The 16,011-nt window shown below is 49.9% G+C and overlaps 8 protein-coding genes across 12 annotated transcripts; 5 read left to right on the top strand and 3 right to left on the bottom strand.

Moving 5' to 3' along the window:
* PPTG_02859 (hypothetical protein) lies at positions 1–1,687 on the top strand. The gene has a single exon (XM_008894172.1). It carries the CDS (start codon positions 12–14, stop codon positions 1,362–1,364), a length of 1,353 nt encoding a protein of 450 aa, XP_008892420.1. The 5' UTR covers positions 1–11; the 3' UTR covers positions 1,365–1,687.
* On the bottom strand, positions 473–2,075 carry PPTG_02858. Of its 2 annotated transcripts, XM_008894171.1 has the most exons (3): positions 1,818–2,075; positions 1,686–1,741; positions 473–1,616 (listed from the first exon to the last, which is right to left on the bottom strand). In XM_008894171.1, the coding sequence occupies exons 1-3, from the start codon at positions 2,033–2,035 to the stop codon at positions 1,510–1,512; spliced, it is 381 nt and encodes a 126-aa protein (XP_008892419.1). In that variant the 5' UTR covers positions 2,036–2,075; the 3' UTR covers positions 473–1,509. The 2 variants fall into 2 exon arrangements, with proteins under 2 accessions (XP_008892419.1, XP_008892418.1); XM_008894170.1 differs by having other exon boundaries at positions 473–1,741.
* Positions 2,076–3,109: 1,034 nt separating this feature from the next.
* Positions 3,110–3,630, top strand: PPTG_02857 (hypothetical protein; the record flags this gene model as incomplete). Its single annotated transcript, XM_008894169.1, has 2 exons — positions 3,110–3,512; positions 3,575–3,630. The coding sequence occupies 2 exons, from the start codon at positions 3,110–3,112 to the stop codon at positions 3,628–3,630; spliced, it is 459 nt and encodes a 152-aa protein (XP_008892417.1).
* A 314-nt stretch (positions 3,631–3,944) lies between these two features.
* PPTG_02856 (hypothetical protein) lies at positions 3,945–4,244 on the top strand (the record flags this gene model as incomplete). The annotated part of the gene is made up of 1 exon (XM_008894168.1): positions 3,945–4,244. One exon carries the CDS (start codon positions 3,945–3,947, stop codon positions 4,242–4,244), a length of 300 nt encoding a protein of 99 aa, XP_008892416.1.
* A 627-nt stretch (positions 4,245–4,871) lies between these two features.
* Positions 4,872–6,346, top strand: PPTG_20979 (hypothetical protein). The gene has a single exon (XM_008894412.1). It carries the CDS (start codon positions 5,221–5,223, stop codon positions 5,854–5,856), a length of 636 nt encoding a protein of 211 aa, XP_008892660.1. The 5' UTR covers positions 4,872–5,220; the 3' UTR covers positions 5,857–6,346.
* A 30-nt stretch (positions 6,347–6,376) lies between these two features.
* PPTG_02853 (hypothetical protein) lies at positions 6,377–9,669 on the top strand. The gene has a single exon (XM_008894167.1). The coding sequence runs from the start codon at positions 6,435–6,437 to the stop codon at positions 9,414–9,416; it is 2,982 nt and encodes a 993-aa protein (XP_008892415.1). The 5' UTR covers positions 6,377–6,434; the 3' UTR covers positions 9,417–9,669.
* Positions 9,670–12,158, bottom strand: PPTG_02852 (hypothetical protein; the record flags this gene model as incomplete). The annotated part of the gene is made up of 10 exons (XM_008894166.1): positions 9,670–9,770; positions 9,840–9,918; positions 9,977–10,227; positions 10,299–10,392; positions 10,468–10,710; positions 10,773–11,068; positions 11,149–11,544; positions 11,609–11,672; positions 11,744–12,031; positions 12,093–12,158. 10 exons carry the CDS (start codon positions 12,156–12,158, stop codon positions 9,670–9,672), a joined length of 1,878 nt encoding a protein of 625 aa, XP_008892414.1.
* A 58-nt stretch (positions 12,159–12,216) lies between these two features.
* Positions 12,217–15,979, bottom strand: PPTG_02851 (hypothetical protein). 4 transcript variants are annotated; one of them, XM_008894164.1, is made up of 5 exons: positions 15,949–15,979; positions 15,769–15,844; positions 15,204–15,660; positions 13,357–15,117; positions 12,217–13,273 (listed from the first exon to the last, which is right to left on the bottom strand). In XM_008894164.1, the coding sequence occupies exons 3-5, from the start codon at positions 15,648–15,650 to the stop codon at positions 12,290–12,292; spliced, it is 3,192 nt and encodes a 1,063-aa protein (XP_008892412.1). In that variant the 5' UTR covers positions 15,651–15,660; positions 15,769–15,844; positions 15,949–15,979; the 3' UTR covers positions 12,217–12,289. The 4 variants fall into 4 exon arrangements, with proteins under 4 accessions (XP_008892412.1, XP_008892413.1, XP_008892410.1 ...); XM_008894165.1 differs by having other exon boundaries at positions 15,204–15,574; XM_008894162.1 differs by having other exon boundaries at positions 15,204–15,844.
* Between the last annotated feature and the right edge of the window lie 32 nt (positions 15,980–16,011).

Here is a 16,011-nt window from a genome sequence, read left to right as displayed (position 1 = left end):
GCTCGGAAGTCATGGCAGCCGTCACTTCTCCTGATGAGCGTCCGATTCGTCCAGCACAAAACGTTGTGGAAGAAGAAACTAACGCAGCGTCTGTCAAAGTGATGGAGGATAGTGGTGCTGGTACTGATTTCGTTCATGCTGGCAACCGGGCACTGGATAGAGATGCAGTTGCAAAGGCCGCATTGTCGGCTCGTATATTTGGTACCATTGGTTCTTCCGGATCAAAAGCAGAATCAAACTCCGAAAGTGAAGCTGGTGACATTGCTGTTTTAGGAGGTTTGGATGACGTATTTGATCCTGTCGACGAGCTGATCGTGGATACCTTGGCTGAAGACACGACGAAAGCAGTAGATACCTGCGCGTACGCTTTGAAGGAGGAAAGCGAACAATCTACTGGCGATAAGGACAACAGCGTAACTACGTCTAGTTTTAGCTTAATAGCTCAAGAGAAGGCGGACAAGAAGGACGTCGAAGGCACAGATAATGCGGCTTTATTTCTCCAGGAGTTTGGCATTACGAAGTACTGTGAACGGAAGCAATCTCTATACCCAGTGAGTGATAGATTATCCCGGGCAATGTTTAACGCGGATCAAGACGACGCGGACCTCGTTTTTGAGGTTCTTGTGGGCGATGACCCCCTCTCCGATGAATGGTTTCACGATGTAACTTCAAGACATTATGCTGCAACACTGCACTCAGTGCCGCGTACAGCTGTGTTGAAGCTTTCACTAAGTGGTGACTCAGGAGACACTTATACACTGATCATGGGCGACGCAACGCCTGAAGCAATCTTGGAGTCGGGACTTCTAGACGACAACGATGGAGATTACGATCTGGTCAGATCTTTCAGGTACCCGCTTCCCACACGTCGGCTTGGGCGTAGTGGGAAAGCGCCTTCTCCTTTGAGGGCTCAATCGTCGAGCGCTCTACATCAACACAAGTCTGCACATGCAGAGAATTCTACCGTAAACAATGTAAAGCCCCCCTCGCCACCAACCCAATCTGTTGTACCACCAAGTGTATCGGCGGCATCTTCGGGACTGGCTCAACGAAAGTCCATCGGAGCTCCAAGCAGCATCGCGAAGCCTCCGAGTGCTGTAGTTCGTCCACGACCATTCGTCCGTACACCAATGACGCCAAGCACTATGGCGGTAAAGCCTTCTTCATCTCGCTTGACTCAACCTTCATCTGCTCTTTCAGGTACGCCCTCATCCGTATCCAAGACCACAAAGAGCTTTCTTCCAACGCCAAGCCCACACAAGGTGCCCAATATTTCAACGAACGCGATCCCCAAACCTGTTGAGTCGAGCGGCTTGCCAACGCCGCGGATGTCTTTTGGGTTTCGCCGCCTGCCAAAGAATTGAGATCTTGGCCGATTTTCTTCATTTATGATATGGTACTTAGCGTAAAAAGCAGTCCTCACGGAGAAAGTAGAGCTAATGGATGTGCATTACATTAACCGAATGCGACCTCACGTAAAGCTGCTCTGCATTTCTGCTCCACGGCCTTTTAGTTCTGCACGCGGTACGGGATGTTCCTGTCCTCAAGAAAACGCTTGATCGAGTCGGGTAGCTCTCCGGAGACAGACACAGCATATATGCCTGGGATTAAGCGAACTGCGCCAACAACGAATACCGATAGGGTCATCAATTGCAACCTTAAAATACTAGACCACCTTGACGCACCAATGCGCTGCCATTTGGCCACCCAGCTCTCCTTCGGCTGCATCATGGCGATCATGCTGAAACATATAACAGGAATCTTGTCACACGAAAACAAATTAAGCAAATATAATCGCCGGTAATAAGCTAGCGCACCCTTCGAAGTAGGCAGAGGTGCACTCGGCCACACGCTGTCGGTTGTCGGCCATTTGAAGAAAGGCACAGTTCTCGCAACCTGTGTCGTAGAACTGCGTGAAGGTCTTGATGAGCGAGCACGTCATGCAGGCGCGAAGCTCGCGGAAGGTGTTGGGGATGTCGGCGTGCTGGAAGCTCTCGTCCAGTTCCTCGTCGTCCTCGTCGCGCATCCGGCTCATACTTATCGTAATAGTGTTTTGAGCTGTCCAACGTTTGGGCACATATTGGGATGGGTTAAATAGATTTAACCCATCCAAAAGATGTGTTTCTGAAAAAGTGTATTCATCCAGTTCTGGGTGAATACACATTTTTATAAACCCACCAAAATGCATCAATTTTTGATGGGTTTTAAACATTCTACCCATGTCAAAAACCCTAAAACAAAAAAACCGCTCCATACAAACTTCAAGTGAAAGATGGCCAGGACACCCAAAAAGCGGTCAGTGCAATACGCCCAACTATACCGTAACGGACAAAAAAGTACGATAGACGACATAAAAAATCGGCCTACATGACAGAAAAGGGCTAACTTTATTCTTACAGTTAGAAAATCAAAACCCTTCTGAAAATTACCATGCGCCTACTAAATTATGAGAATTTATTATGAAGTTGGCGCCGCTGAGCGCAGTTATTTCGATAGCACCAGCTCCATCATGTACTTGTACACCCGATGGCTTGCACGATAATGACTTCTGTGACTCACAGAAGTTAAGGTGGATCTTGAAGCGGGAAGCCGTCTACTTGGATAAGTATTTGTTGTGGCGGTACCGCGCAACTCCAGCAAAACAAGCTACTTCCTCAGTCCGGGAATGATCGCAGGTTTGTAAAACGTTGGCCATAACTTCTCAATGTCTGCTCAATTGCCGTGCTGATTGGCTTAAAATGATCCTTGTCACTGAGGCTATTGGGCAATACTCGATTTGGCACGATCGGAGCCGTAGTTCAGAAGTAATGGCTCTGAGAAACTGGCGTTTCCAGCCATTCATTTTGGGGGCACCCGCCACGGCCACAGGAATCTCATTTAGTCCGCGATTTCGCTATCATGCCAAACCTTACTGATCGCGAGCGCCTTGCAATAATCGACGAGCTTTTGACGCGCGTTAGAGGGGGAAAATTAAAGCACGTAGCAAAGGTAGAAGTTGCGAGGAAATTTGGCTGCTGATGGGCGCCTGTGAACCCAGTACACCTGTACGTGTACGCATGACATTAACGGAGGTGACTGACGAAGCAGGATCAAGAGCAAGTCAGGAAGGATGCCAATAGACCGCGATGAAGTGGCCCGAAAGTTGGCCCAGATTCCCGTTGAAGAGCATCTTGTTGTTCGACGCACAGCGATCGCCGCTGGCATCACGCGTCACTTAGTAACTGCCATGCTCAAGGAAGGCCGCTTGCACCGCAGTTTGACCCGATTCAAGCCTGCCCTAACAGCCCAAAAAAAGCACATGAGGGTGGAGCACGTTCTCAGCTATATCGACGACGAGAGCCATGAATTCGAAAGCATGGAGAATGTCGTTCATATAGATGAGAAATGGTTCAACCAAGATACAAACAAGCGCACGTTCATGCTTCTTGATGAAGAATTGCCTCCGCAACGGAACCGCAAGAGCAAGAACTTCATCCGAAGACCATGTTTCTCGCTGCCGTGGCGAGACCGAGGTAAATCTGCAATATATTATATTTTTCTACTTTATAATTGACCCCCAACATTTGTTTTCTAGATACGACTTCCATCGCAAGTGCAGATGGAACGGCAAGATCGGCATCTGGGCATTAACCAAGGAACATGTCACCCAGCGGTCTAGCCAGTATAGACCGAAAGGTACTATATGCACGCGCAACATTGAGAGCATTGATCGGGAGGTGTACAAAAGATTTTAATTTGTCATGTATTTCCAGCAATTAAACCCAGTGGCCTAGATGACAGCGACGAGGCATACAGCAAGATAACGCTAAGCCTCATATCTCGCCGTTTGACCCCGACATCCTCGCGGCTGAGCTGGAAGGAGGTTGCCTAATCTTCCAGTCTCCCACCTCGCCCGACTTGAACGTGTTGGACATGGGTCTGTTTGCATCAATGCAGTCGTTACAATGTATCGGATTCCTATCTACAAGATCACGGATCTGATCGATGCGGTCGACGACGCGTACAAAACGATGAGCGCAGACACTTTAGTCGACATTTTCTTGACTCTTCAGAGCTGTATACTCTGCATTCTGATGGAATATGGAGGAAATCAGTACAAGCTGCCACATATGGGCAAGACCAAGCTGCGTAGAGCCAACTGTCTGCCAAGGGTTCTGACATGTGAGCTCGAGTTATACAAGCACGCTATCAGAACGCTGCAGAGTGGAGATCGTGGCAGCGTTCTTCTCTTTGGTGAAAACTAATACCCGCTTAACACGATACAAATCTTTAATCACTTTAGATCTTAGTCCTTACATCGCCATATGGCATAGAGGGAGTAACATTCATCGAGTGTTGTGGCCGATACGAGAATTACTTTACAAAGTAAATTACAAGAATTACAAAAAGTAATTCTTGATCTCTCTTACGCTCTCTCGTCTTGCGTTCAGACAGGATCTGGAAAGATCGAACTTTGACAGAATTTATTATTGGTCGCCCACTGCCATATTTTATTACTCAACGACAACGAACTTGTAGAACTTTTGATGAAAATGTCGCTTGCCGTTGGATGGCATTCAAAGACAAAAAAAACATTAAAAAAAATAATGGGTTTTTTTCGTCTGAATGCCATCCAACGGTACGGTTTATTTGGGGTTTTCGGAACCAACTCAAAAAAAAGTCAAATTTTGGGTCGTAATAATATAGGGGCTTGGGTGGTATAACACATAGTTCCAAAATCTCGTCGTGATGCATGTTGATTAGCTGGGATGGCATTCAGACGAAAAAAAAACCATTAAAATTTTAATGGCTTATTTTCGTCTGAATGCCATCCCAGCCAATCAGATTTCCCAACACAACTTAAATGGGAATGGAAAACATATTTCGAGAGATCTGAATGCCATCCAACGACCGCCCAACCAACTCCTTCACTTTCAATTTTGCGGACCAAGACACCCCTGTCGGCGGCCAGCTCTTCCGGCGACGTGATGTCTGTCTGCAAGCTGCTGGAGGCTGGCGCAGTGATTATTCCAAATATTGGAGATAAGGCCGTTAAATCAATGGATGAAGCGGAGCCGACGCTCCGCTTCATCCAGGCAGCTGAGAATGGTCACCTCGAAGTACTCAAGTTACTACTCCCGGCTGCTAAGGGGCAATTTAAGACCAAGGCGGCCACCTACGAAGCCTCCGAGGAGTGTTGGAGAGAGGTGCTGAACGCAGCCATTCGAAGTGGCAGCGAAGATGCTGTGTCCCTCGTACTGGACATCAGTGAACTGCAGTTGGGCTCCAGGAAAAAGAATCACAGTGCGCTACGAAGACCCACCGTTGTTTGAAGCGGTGAAGTACGACAACACTGGGATGGTGAAGCTACTCCTTTCACGTGGAGCTAGCTTGAAGGATCGCAATCTTGTAGGCCACACCTTGCTGCACACGACGACAGAGTATAATGCGCAAAAAGTGTTCGATTTAATTGTCACCGACGCACCCAAGGACGAGGTAGACCAGCAGGGCAACACAGCGCTGCACTATGCCGTCAATTACGGCCACGTCAACCTCACCGCGCGTCTGCTTGCTGCAGGGGCAGATGTGAATGCTACAAATACCCGAATGGTGACACCTCTGCATCTGGCAGTACGTCGTGGACGTGTAGATATTGCCAGAATGCTGCTGGTGAATGGTAAAGCGGACCCGAACACGAAAGACTACACTGGCAACACCCCGCTGCTCGATGCCATCGTTCTCGACGAAGCCAGCTTTGCCGAAGAAGAGTTTTTTTTTTTTTTTTTTTTCAATCTGGTGCTACCGTCGTCGAAGAACAACCAGAACGCATTCATGTTGCGCTTGCCCAACTATTGCTCTCGCATGGGGCAGACGTGAATGTGGAAAATGACACTTCGGGGTATTCTCCGCTGCACCAGGCTCTTCGCGATGGGTACGAACGCACTGCAGCGGTGTTGCTCGCGCGTGGAGCTGACGAAGAGCAAGTTTGGGGTGACACCGTTGCATGTGGCTGCCGCTTTCGACGCGAGTGCTAGTCTGTGAAAGGAGCTTCTTGCGCATGGTGCGGACCCGTTCGCGGCGAATGATGATGGAAAGACCCCGCTGGAGCTGATTCCCGAAGGGGAGATGCGGGAGCAGATCGAGAAGCTGGTTGCCGACTTCCAGCACGCGTAAGTGGTCCGATGGGTCTCACTGTCGCACCCTTTTCGTTATGCAGGATCTCCTTCTGGGTGCTAGGCAACAGAGTCTCTGTCAGAGGCGCTGCTTTGCCTCGATGAAATGCAAGGCGAGCAATACATGTTGGATTGGACATAGCAATGATGTTTCATACCTCAAGTACTCCTCAATCTTATTGGTCAAAAAGTCATTAGTTGTGTGGTCCACGTATAAGCTAATAAAAGACCGCGAAAGGCAGTGGAGGGAGCGCACTTGCCTAGTTTGGCGTGGAGGATAAGATGGACAGAGCCATCGGCGCCCCTGCCGGCGGAACAGACCATTCCCCGCAGCAGGCGCAGACTACGGCGGGGCAACCCGCTATTGCGACTGCTAGTAAGATGGGAGGCGACACAGCCGTGTCTAGTGCGACTCCTGTTATCTCTTCGACCGCGAATGGAAGAATTGAGACGACGGGAGCTGATCCTGCCTCGAGCAAGCCTGCGGTTGAACAATCCGATAAATTGGAGGGTACGGTCTCTACAGGTGTGGAAGGTAAAGCTCCTGCTGCAGCTGTTGCAGCGTTGGCTCCGTTTGATACCTTGATCGTCAATGAAAATGTCGAGGCTGCTGAAACCGCGAGTGCTAACCACAAGCGCGCTCATGAAGAGGACACAGAAGACACCGCCTCGCAGGAGTCGCACCCACGTAAGCGCACCGCTATTGCAAATGGCGAGAATACCGTGCTGAGCTCCGGTCAAACCACAGACGAGACTGTGGGCGACAGCTCAGATGACGTCGAGATGATTGAGGCTAAGGATGAGGAAGATGTTCTTGGTAACGATACAACTCACGCCAATGGGGAAGCTAATGAGGAGTTCTATCGCAACTTAGAGGTAAACCAGCAGGTGGACGTGTATGACGTGGGTACCAAGGATTGGCTTGCTGCCAAGATAGTGCGCGTGGATGATGAAGGCTGCTCTGTTCACTACATGGGATGGAACTCCAAGCGCGATGAAAAAATCGACATAACTAGCAGCTACCGCATCCAACCCCGAGCCACGAAAGCCACTAAGGCGTGGACAAAGCATCAAGCCAAGATTGACAAGCGTAACGTTGTAAAGAAGGTCGAGGCAACACCATCTACTGATGATAACCTTGGACGTCTTGGAGCGGAACAACACGAACTGGTACCGGCATTTGTTCAAACTGGCCTCACCCGATCTGGGCGTGCAATTACCAAACGTGTTGAGAACGGAGCTCTGAAGCCAAAGGCGCCCCCCAAGAAGAAAAAGGACGCAGCGGCTGTTGAATCCGGGTTCCCAGAAGAGGATTTATGCGGAGTATGCGGTGAGATTGAAGATGATGATCTTACGGACATGATACTGTGCGACGGTGGCTGCCTGAAATCGTATCATTTCTCATGTCTGGGTATCGATTCAGCGCCTGATGGAGAGGAGTGGTTGTGCGAACAGTGTCGTACGAATGAGCAGTTGTGCTTTGCATGTGGACGCAATGGAACGATCAACGAGAAAGGAGGTGTATTTCGTTGCAGTGCCCCATCTTGCGGTAAATTCTTTCACCAGGCCTGCGTTGATGCCAACAAAATGTCACGTCGAGCTGGAGGTAAAGCCAAACCTGGTTCTGCAACAGTGGAGGAGTTGCTCGAGTCAGACGCTTCTTTCCGATGCCCTCGGCACGTTTGTTTTGTGTGCGAGGGAAAGAAAAAGAGTTCTGACCTCATGTGCTGTTTGAAGTGTCCGGAATCTTATCACCCGCAATGTGTACCTCCAAGTGCCCGATATAACTCCGTAGGTTTACTTTGTTGGCGACACTCTGAAGAAGAGCTACCGAAGATCCCGTCATTTTATCTGTCTGATCGGAACATTGACACTGTGACGGTTGATTCGAGTTTGCACCTCCCATGGATGTTCCTGCCTAAGCGTGATCCGGATGCCAGTAACCCCAACGATTGCCATCACTTTCGCCTGCTGAAGAGTATTATCGAGGATGTCCGTCTTCAACCGCCGACTTACCGCAAGTTGGGTCGCAGCATCTATACGTTTAAACAACCGAAGGTTTCACTAGAAGACGCGCCAACTTGTGTGTGCAAGGAAAAGTGCGGAGATGACTGCATCAATCGGCTAAGTTTTACTGAATGCTTCGGACCAGCACCGACTCCAGGAATGAAGTTCAACAAGCACAATAGAGAATCGAACTGCATGCTTGGTGAGAACTGCGGGAACCGCGCGCTTCACCAGAAGGTGTACCCCCGCTTTCAGAAGTTTCACACGGTCGAAAAGGGGTGGGCTCTCCGCCTGTTGGAGCCTGTCAAGGCAGGACAATTAGTGATCGAGTATGTTGGAGAGGTGATTAATGAAGAAGAAAAGGAGCGCCGGCTACTTGACCACGCAAAGAACAGCCCTGAGGACAAGAACATGTACATTATGGAGCTTGGCAAGGGCGAATACATCGATGCGCGATTTAAAGGAAGTGTTTCCAGGTTCATTAACCACTCGTGTGATCCCAATTGCCACTTGCTGAAGTGGCGTGTAAAGGGGGTGAACCGAATCGCTATTACCGCTCTGAAGGACATCGAGCCGGGTACCGAGTTATCATACGACTACCAATTCCATACCAAACAGGCGATGGAGTGGAAATGCCACTGCAAGTCGAAGAATTGTCGCGGAACCATGGCACCGGAGAAAATTAACCAAGCACTCGAATCACCGGCAAAGAAGCTTACGAAAAAAGAGCAAATCAAACAGCGCAAGCGTGCTCTTATGCAGGAAAAGATCCAACAGGACAAGGAAATCAAGAGCACTGCTAGGCGGCTTTCCTTGACAGCACAAATCAGTATGGGTGACCGAACCACAATGGATAAGATGGTTGTCCGCACGGGCCCTGCAGCGCGTGAGCTGCAGTGGGCGAAGTACTATCACCTTTTCAATATTCGAGATGCCAAGCACGGCTTCAACTTCAAACTCCGCAAAGAAATGCGAGATCTACGAATCGCGCGCCAGGAACAAGTGAAACAGGAACACGTTAGCGTGTCTGGTTCGACAACTGCTGCATCAAGTCGATCCGTAAGCCCAGTTCGTCTTTTGGGGGATGAGATTGAACCAAACCAACAAAAGGAAACGAAGGAACAATCATTGTCAAAGGGAGATCCGGCCAAGGACCGACAAGAGTTTGCTCAGGAACTCGTGGTCTCTGAGCCTAAGAAAAGGGAGTCGACCAAAGAAGACTCGGTAGGCACTGAGCCCGAGGAAATTCCAGCGTAGTAATACCTAGCTACAGATCTGAGAATGTGGCCGTGTTTATTTCTGCTGCTGTACACAGCTATGCTCGTTCATTGATATGCGCGTTGGTGATGGCAAATAGGCGCACTAATGAAGCAGCAATCCATTTCTCTTTTCTTTTTGTGCTGCAAGGGATCGCTAATTGTTTCATCTTGACAGCCCAAACACAGCATAGTTGACTTGATGCGATTCCAAATACGTACCATTTCATTTGAATTGACGCATTGAATGGAACCTAAAGCTTGAGCCAAGATGGCTTTTTGGTAGACTTCGCTTGCGCATTCGAAGAGGGTTGCCTAGTTGGCTCCACACGCGGCTCTGCGCTGGGAGGGGTTTCTTCAGAAATGTAAAATTTCAACGTCAGCATAATAGTGCAGAAAAAAGCTTATGCTCTCTTACACTTACCAAGATGGAGCGGCTTTGGATATGCCGCCTTCTGCAACGGACCCACACTTTCCTTCGACTCGGCGTGCTCGTCCATCAACTAAGCACTTCCGAGTTAGTAACATAGTCCATTCGGCAAGCAGATCATAGCCACTTACCAGGTCCCTACGGAAGTAGAAACCGATGCTAGCCACCTCAGCTTGAGGTGTCTCCAACCACGAGAGGTACGTCAGAGCAGCAGGTACAAGGTTCAACTCCGCCAGGGTCTTCGTAGACGCCAATTTCTGAGTGGGAGGCGAAACATAGAGATAAAACCTGCTAGGTTTATACTGGTCCGCCAAGCATTCCGTCACATGGTCCATGACATCTCGGATCGTTTCGTTCGGGTGGAAAGTGGCTTGCATGACAGCTATCGATTCGGATACAGCTAGAGTAAGATACACCTTACTCATCATTCCCTTGTTGCGCAGCTTCACGTACCTCGGTCTGGAAACTGAACTCGGATTAAAGCAGTTTGGAAGACCTTTTTACGCTTAAGATCGTCAAGTTCACGCATCGCCTGGGTACGGAAATTCTGGATGTGAACCATTAGTGTACAACCAGTCAGTCCCGCTAATCAATCGTCATGCAGAGTTTCAATTAAGCCCACCTTCGTCTTCTCCATCTCCTCCCGTCGAGCTTTAAGACTCGAGATCAGTAACTGTGCGTCATTTCGTTCGCCAGGCTCGCCATCTGTAGAGGCTTCCACCAAGTTAATTGGACTATTTGCTCGTCTCCCTTCGAGAACAACAGTTGTGCTGCGGGGAGGCTTCTCGTGTCCAACCAGTTGGTCTTGCTTGGACTTTAGAGCGTCAACAAGAACTTCAGTCGTACTTGGACCTCGAGGTTGCATCTGAATACAGGAAGATTTAGATTTAGTTCCAAAACTAGCCTTAAAACTTACAGTAATCGTACCTGCACTCGGGTAATCTGCGTCTTAAATACATCAAAATTCGGATCTTCTCTCTTTTCACGAACAACTGGACGCGCGTCCGGCGAGATGTTTAAATCGTCTGCCTCGATGCTCAATAATCGAAGACCCTCCGCCAGCACGCTTTTGTCGCTTGGTCCCGGACTAAGCACGAGCACTTGAGTTTCTGGAACCACTGCAAATCCAACGGACTTCAGGAATTCTAGGCCTCCCTTAACCTGCCCCACATTGCGATAGAATGCTGCATTCGACAAGCGGATCGAGCGTACTTTTTCGTTTTCTAGACGCGCAAAAACAAGTGCAAACAAATAGTTAGAGCGGAACGAGTAGACCCGTAGCTAAGAGGGTTGCGAGTATTACCTGGATTGGACAAAATATTCGTGACAATTTTCATCAGTGTTGTGACTGCAGCCCGTGACACTGCGTCAAAGTTGCTGTCTCGCAAGAGCTGTAGTGCACCATAACTGCTCATGACAGTAGTCTCCATGTTGCTTGCGTGTTCCTCGTCAACAGGCTCTTTCATCTCGACGTCCTCAGTCTGCGGCTGAAGAACACGGTTCAGCGACTTCGGTGTGGTAGAAAGCGGGGAGGATGGTGTCGGTTTACTAGATGCAAATGAAACATGAGGGCTCTGTGAAGACGCTGTAATGGTGTGGGTGGATGCAACTGAAGAGTTTTGGGTGCTTGACGTGGAGCTAGGCTGCCCATCTGGAGCTTGAACGCGAAACATCGCTGAGCCACTCATGATACCCAACTCTACATTTGAAAAATACCATATTGTTAGTAGAAGAGAAAAGTTGTAACTTTGCATCATCAGCACCTTTCAGCGTGGTCGTCGCGAAAGCATGTGCTTCGATCTCGCGTCGCAGGAATCCAAGGGAGAACTGCCACTCACGAACAAAGCCAATTAGTTTCCATCGTGTCCCACAATTTCTAGTACGAGGGTAAATGTCACCTGCTCTGGCGCTGGAAGCAGCTTGAAAAACGTCAAAATGCGCTCTATGCTCTCATCGCTCCCGAAAGACGCTTGGACGCGTTTGCCGTCGCGCAACTGGACACATACGCGCACTTGCTGCACTTCATCCGCCCCCTCCAGCTCCTTCATCTCGACGGAGGCATTGTTCGAAATACCTGTGAGGCGGAAGGGAATCGACAGGTCGATGGGTTTACTGCGGTGCAGGAGCTGGTACTGGCTCGAGTCGCTCAGTCCAAACTGCTCCCGTGCTTCCGCGAGTACTTGGAACTGTAATATCAAAGAGAGATTAGAACGAGGGCCAGAGCGGGGGATAATACAGCATACACACCATCGTCGTGCCGGGTGTGACCTTCACGCGCTTGGACTGGTGCTTAAAGTCCACGTTTAGCGCCATCGTGCTCAACCTTCTCTCTCGACAATTGGCCGGATCAATTGTTCGACCTGTGAAATATCATGGAAACTCAGTAATAGAATTAAATTTAAAGGCAAGTTGAAGTGCAAACGTTTATTGCGATCGTCCTTTGCTTACTGCTGCTTGTAGTGGTAACGCAGGTAGGGTAGCTCCACGTCCTCTCCCTCTGCATCCATGGCGCACACCTCCAGGATGAGGTACTTCAGCTTCGGGTCGATGGGCTTCTTGGTCACCGTGCGCACAAGGTCCGAGATTTTCATCGCCATTCGCTCCTTCGACCGCGATTTCGCAGAGTACATCGCGTAGAGGATCGTGACGCCGTACGACAGCATGGAGACCTCGGCGTCGTACTCCTTCTCAAAGTACGCAAGGAACTCCTTCAGTGTCATGTCACCACGGTCTACCTCCAAACGGTCCCAAGCCGTCCACTTGTACTCCTCGCCCTTCAGCATTGTCTTCGTGAACTTCGGTGCGATCGGCTCGGCGAAGGTAAACAGCGGCAGCGCAAGATTCACGAATCCGTTTTTGTAGTGGTCCAATGGCTTGTCCTGGAACACCTTGAGGAATTCAAAGCATACAAGTCCTGTCACCAGTGCCGTCGTTGTGGCAATGGCTGGAATGATCTTGCCAGCAATGAAACGAGACTTGTGCATGTCCTCCTCCGGGATCTTGTACGAGCGCGCACGCAGATTGGAGACCGACACGATAACCTCCATGTGGGAGTCATCATCCTTGTCAAACTCAATCGGCTGCATGCGGTAGCCTGCAAGAGTTGCCGGCTTCGGCAACTCCTTCAGAATCAAATCGCACTGGGCATCGCCGTCTTGAAGCGGTGGGGCAGCACCGCCTTCCTTAAGCTCTGCATCAGAAGCAGCAATTTTCACACCCTTCTTGGGAGAAAACTCCGGTACGTGAATACCACTGAGGACTTGGGCGAACGCGTCTCTGTCATTGTGTCCCTTGAGACCATAGTTCTTTGCGCGGCTGTTAGCAACCGAAACAATGAAGTCCATGTGCAGTGGGTCCTTCGCGTCAAACGTAATTGGCGTTGGGGGTCGCTTCGGTCCAGACCAGAACGGAGTACCTGACGTTGTCAACTACACAACACAAGAGTTAATGAGTTGTCGTGGCATCAAGTGGTAACAACGAAGTCGCTCAAACGAAGGCGTGAGGGGCGTACCTGGTCCAGAGGGAAGTTGTACAGAAGCTGCTTGATCTGGTTGCTGAAAAGTTCCTCGAACTTGAAACGAGCCCATGAAATGCAGTCTTCAAATGACATGGGGCGATCATCCACAAGCGAGCTTTTCAGCCGCTCTAAGGTTTCAATCTTGGTGTTTTGCTGCTCATTGAGCTCCTTCATGAATGCCGGTCCCTCTAAGTAGCGATTCACATCCGAAGGAGCTTGGAAGAATTCACCCTCGAACCAATCGCGTGCCCACTGGAGAGTGTGCTCAATCGCGTTGGGGAAATTTTTCAGCGTGCAAATGGGAATGCTTTTCTCAGGAGGGTCCCGAGAAGCTCCATAGTTCTCAGTCTTGTGCGGGACGACAATCTGCGTGTTGCCCTTCGTTCCAAGCGTGCCGGACTCGAACATTGGGAGACCGTAGAACAAACAGCGTTGGTCCATATACAAACGTGCCTCGACATTATCCAGTGCCGTGCACACACCAGAGAGCGACTCGAAGAAGTCGTCGTTAAACTGGTCTTCAGATTCTGCACCGACCCGAGACACGTAGGACTGCACGTTAACGTCTGGGTTCATCTCCTTAATCGCCCGAGCAGCAACCGAGGACTTAGCTTGCTGCACATCCTTCGAACGGAATAAGAACTGACGGTTCAAGTTCGATTTCTCAATCGTGTCCATGTCCGTGATGTGGATCGTGCCATCCTTGCTTGACGCCACACCCATCATCGCCCAATTCTTCAGCATTTCGCAACCAATCGCACCGGCGCCCACAAGGAACATGTTCAGACTGTTAATCTTTTCCTGCAGCTTTCGGCCAAACACAACAATCTGTCCGTCATATCGAGAGCCGGTGGGAGCGAACTCGTCAGGGGTCCCCGCGTATACTGCGTCAGGAAGACATTCCACTGCGTCGAAATAGAAAAACTGCTGAATTGGCGTGAACTTGCCACTGCATGCCTTGAGAGCTTCCTGGCCAACTATACCTCCAAGGAAAGCTGCCATGGGGGAGATTACGCCGACAGCGCCAGCTGCAAGGGCTTGAATGATTTTTTTCGAGTCAGCATCATCGATACCCTCGACACTGAACTGCTTTTTAGCAGCAAACTGTTTGTTGATTTCGCAAGAAAGAGTGAAAACTTCTTCTGCATCCTCCATGCAACCTGGCTTCGGGTAGTTTCCTTGGTGCTTCTCCTGGAAAGCATCCAACGCTTGAAACGCCACGTGGAGCAGCTCAGACCGTCCAAGCTTGGCAAAGTCGTTGATTAAGAACTCCCCGGGCGCCGCAAGAGCGTTCTCTAGACTCTTAAACTTGGTCACGAGGGGCTGCTTCACCTGAGTAACGTAACCTCCAGTGAATGATTGCCCCTCCTCAAAGAGCTTTTTGTCGGCTTCATCAATAATGTCCAGAGTAAACGTGAACGGGCCGGTAACTGTTACCTTCCTGGGCTTGCTGTCATTCAAGAACGGAAAACCTGCCACTTCACGGAACGAAACCAAGTCCCCGGTTTCCAAGCCGTGACGGGTGTCGTCATTCACAGTAACTAAAGGAGGCGCTGAGTTGGAAATGGACGAGATCAAACAGCTCACAGGCTCGACACCATCGCGGTCTGACACGATAAACTCGTCTCCAAAGTCGCAGAAAACCGAGCCAAACACGCCACGTGCCTCGGTAGTAATGAAAGCAATCGACTTGGCGTGGCAAATAGCGTTAATACGCTTCGCCTCCTTCAGTGGTGCGTTGACGAGAACTACCGCCTGAAGACAACAACGCCAAAAACAATAAACCCAACCAATCGATTAGAATCACACCTCAGCAAGCAATGCTATCACTTTGCACGCACCCGGAATCCAAGAAGAAACTCCTCCGTGATCTCACCACTGTAGCATCGGACAGGCACGTAGGGGTTCAGCTCCGCCAGCTTCTTCACAGACACTGCCGCTCGCGGCTTCCCCATGTCACCCTCTGTCAGGTAAAACTGAGACGCCAAGTCAAGCTTGCTGGCCGGCGTATCATCGTGAAGCGTGACGCTCTTCACTCCCGCTAAAATAACATTTTTAGCGATCTCCACGCCGAGGCCATTGAGCCCAACGATGAGCACGTTGGAAGTCCCCATGCGCAACTGAGCTTCACGACCCATCACGTATAACTGGCGGCTGTAGAGCCCCTCGTCGATCGACGCGGCACCGCTTTGATCAATGTCCATGGCGTTGTCTGTGACATGCACCAAGTTCCGCACACCGTCAGCAGTCTCATTCACATCCCCCGTTGTTACAGCGTGCGAGCTCATGGTGCTGGCGCTGGCGTCATGACATACAGACAACATGTCATGAATATTGAGCTCCACGCCCTTGTAGCTCTAGCTGACCAGCGAAGCTAATCTACGCATACCAATATTAGCCACTGACCTTGCTAAGGCTACGAGTGCTTGTCCCCTTGTAATTGCTTAGATCTACTGTAGTGTTCTACTAACCCACAGTCGACCTGTTTACACCAGAGAAATTGTTAGTACGCTAGAGAGTTCTCTATCCATTCATGGGGCTGCTACGATATGTCTGAGCGATCCACGACCTCGCAATCTTTCTCACCTTCGTTCCTTTGAGTTGATTCGTGTTCTAGAGCTTCGGTCATGTTTAAGACGTCGATTGGTC

The sequence above is a fragment of the Phytophthora parasitica genome, assembly GCF_000247585.1.
Source record: "Phytophthora parasitica INRA-310 unplaced genomic scaffold supercont2.2, whole genome shotgun sequence".
Taxonomy (NCBI): Eukaryota; Oomycota; class Peronosporomycetes; order Peronosporales; family Peronosporaceae; genus Phytophthora; species Phytophthora nicotianae.
Note: the sequence above shows the minus strand (reverse complement) of the source record. Positions and strands in the feature narration are given on the sequence as shown.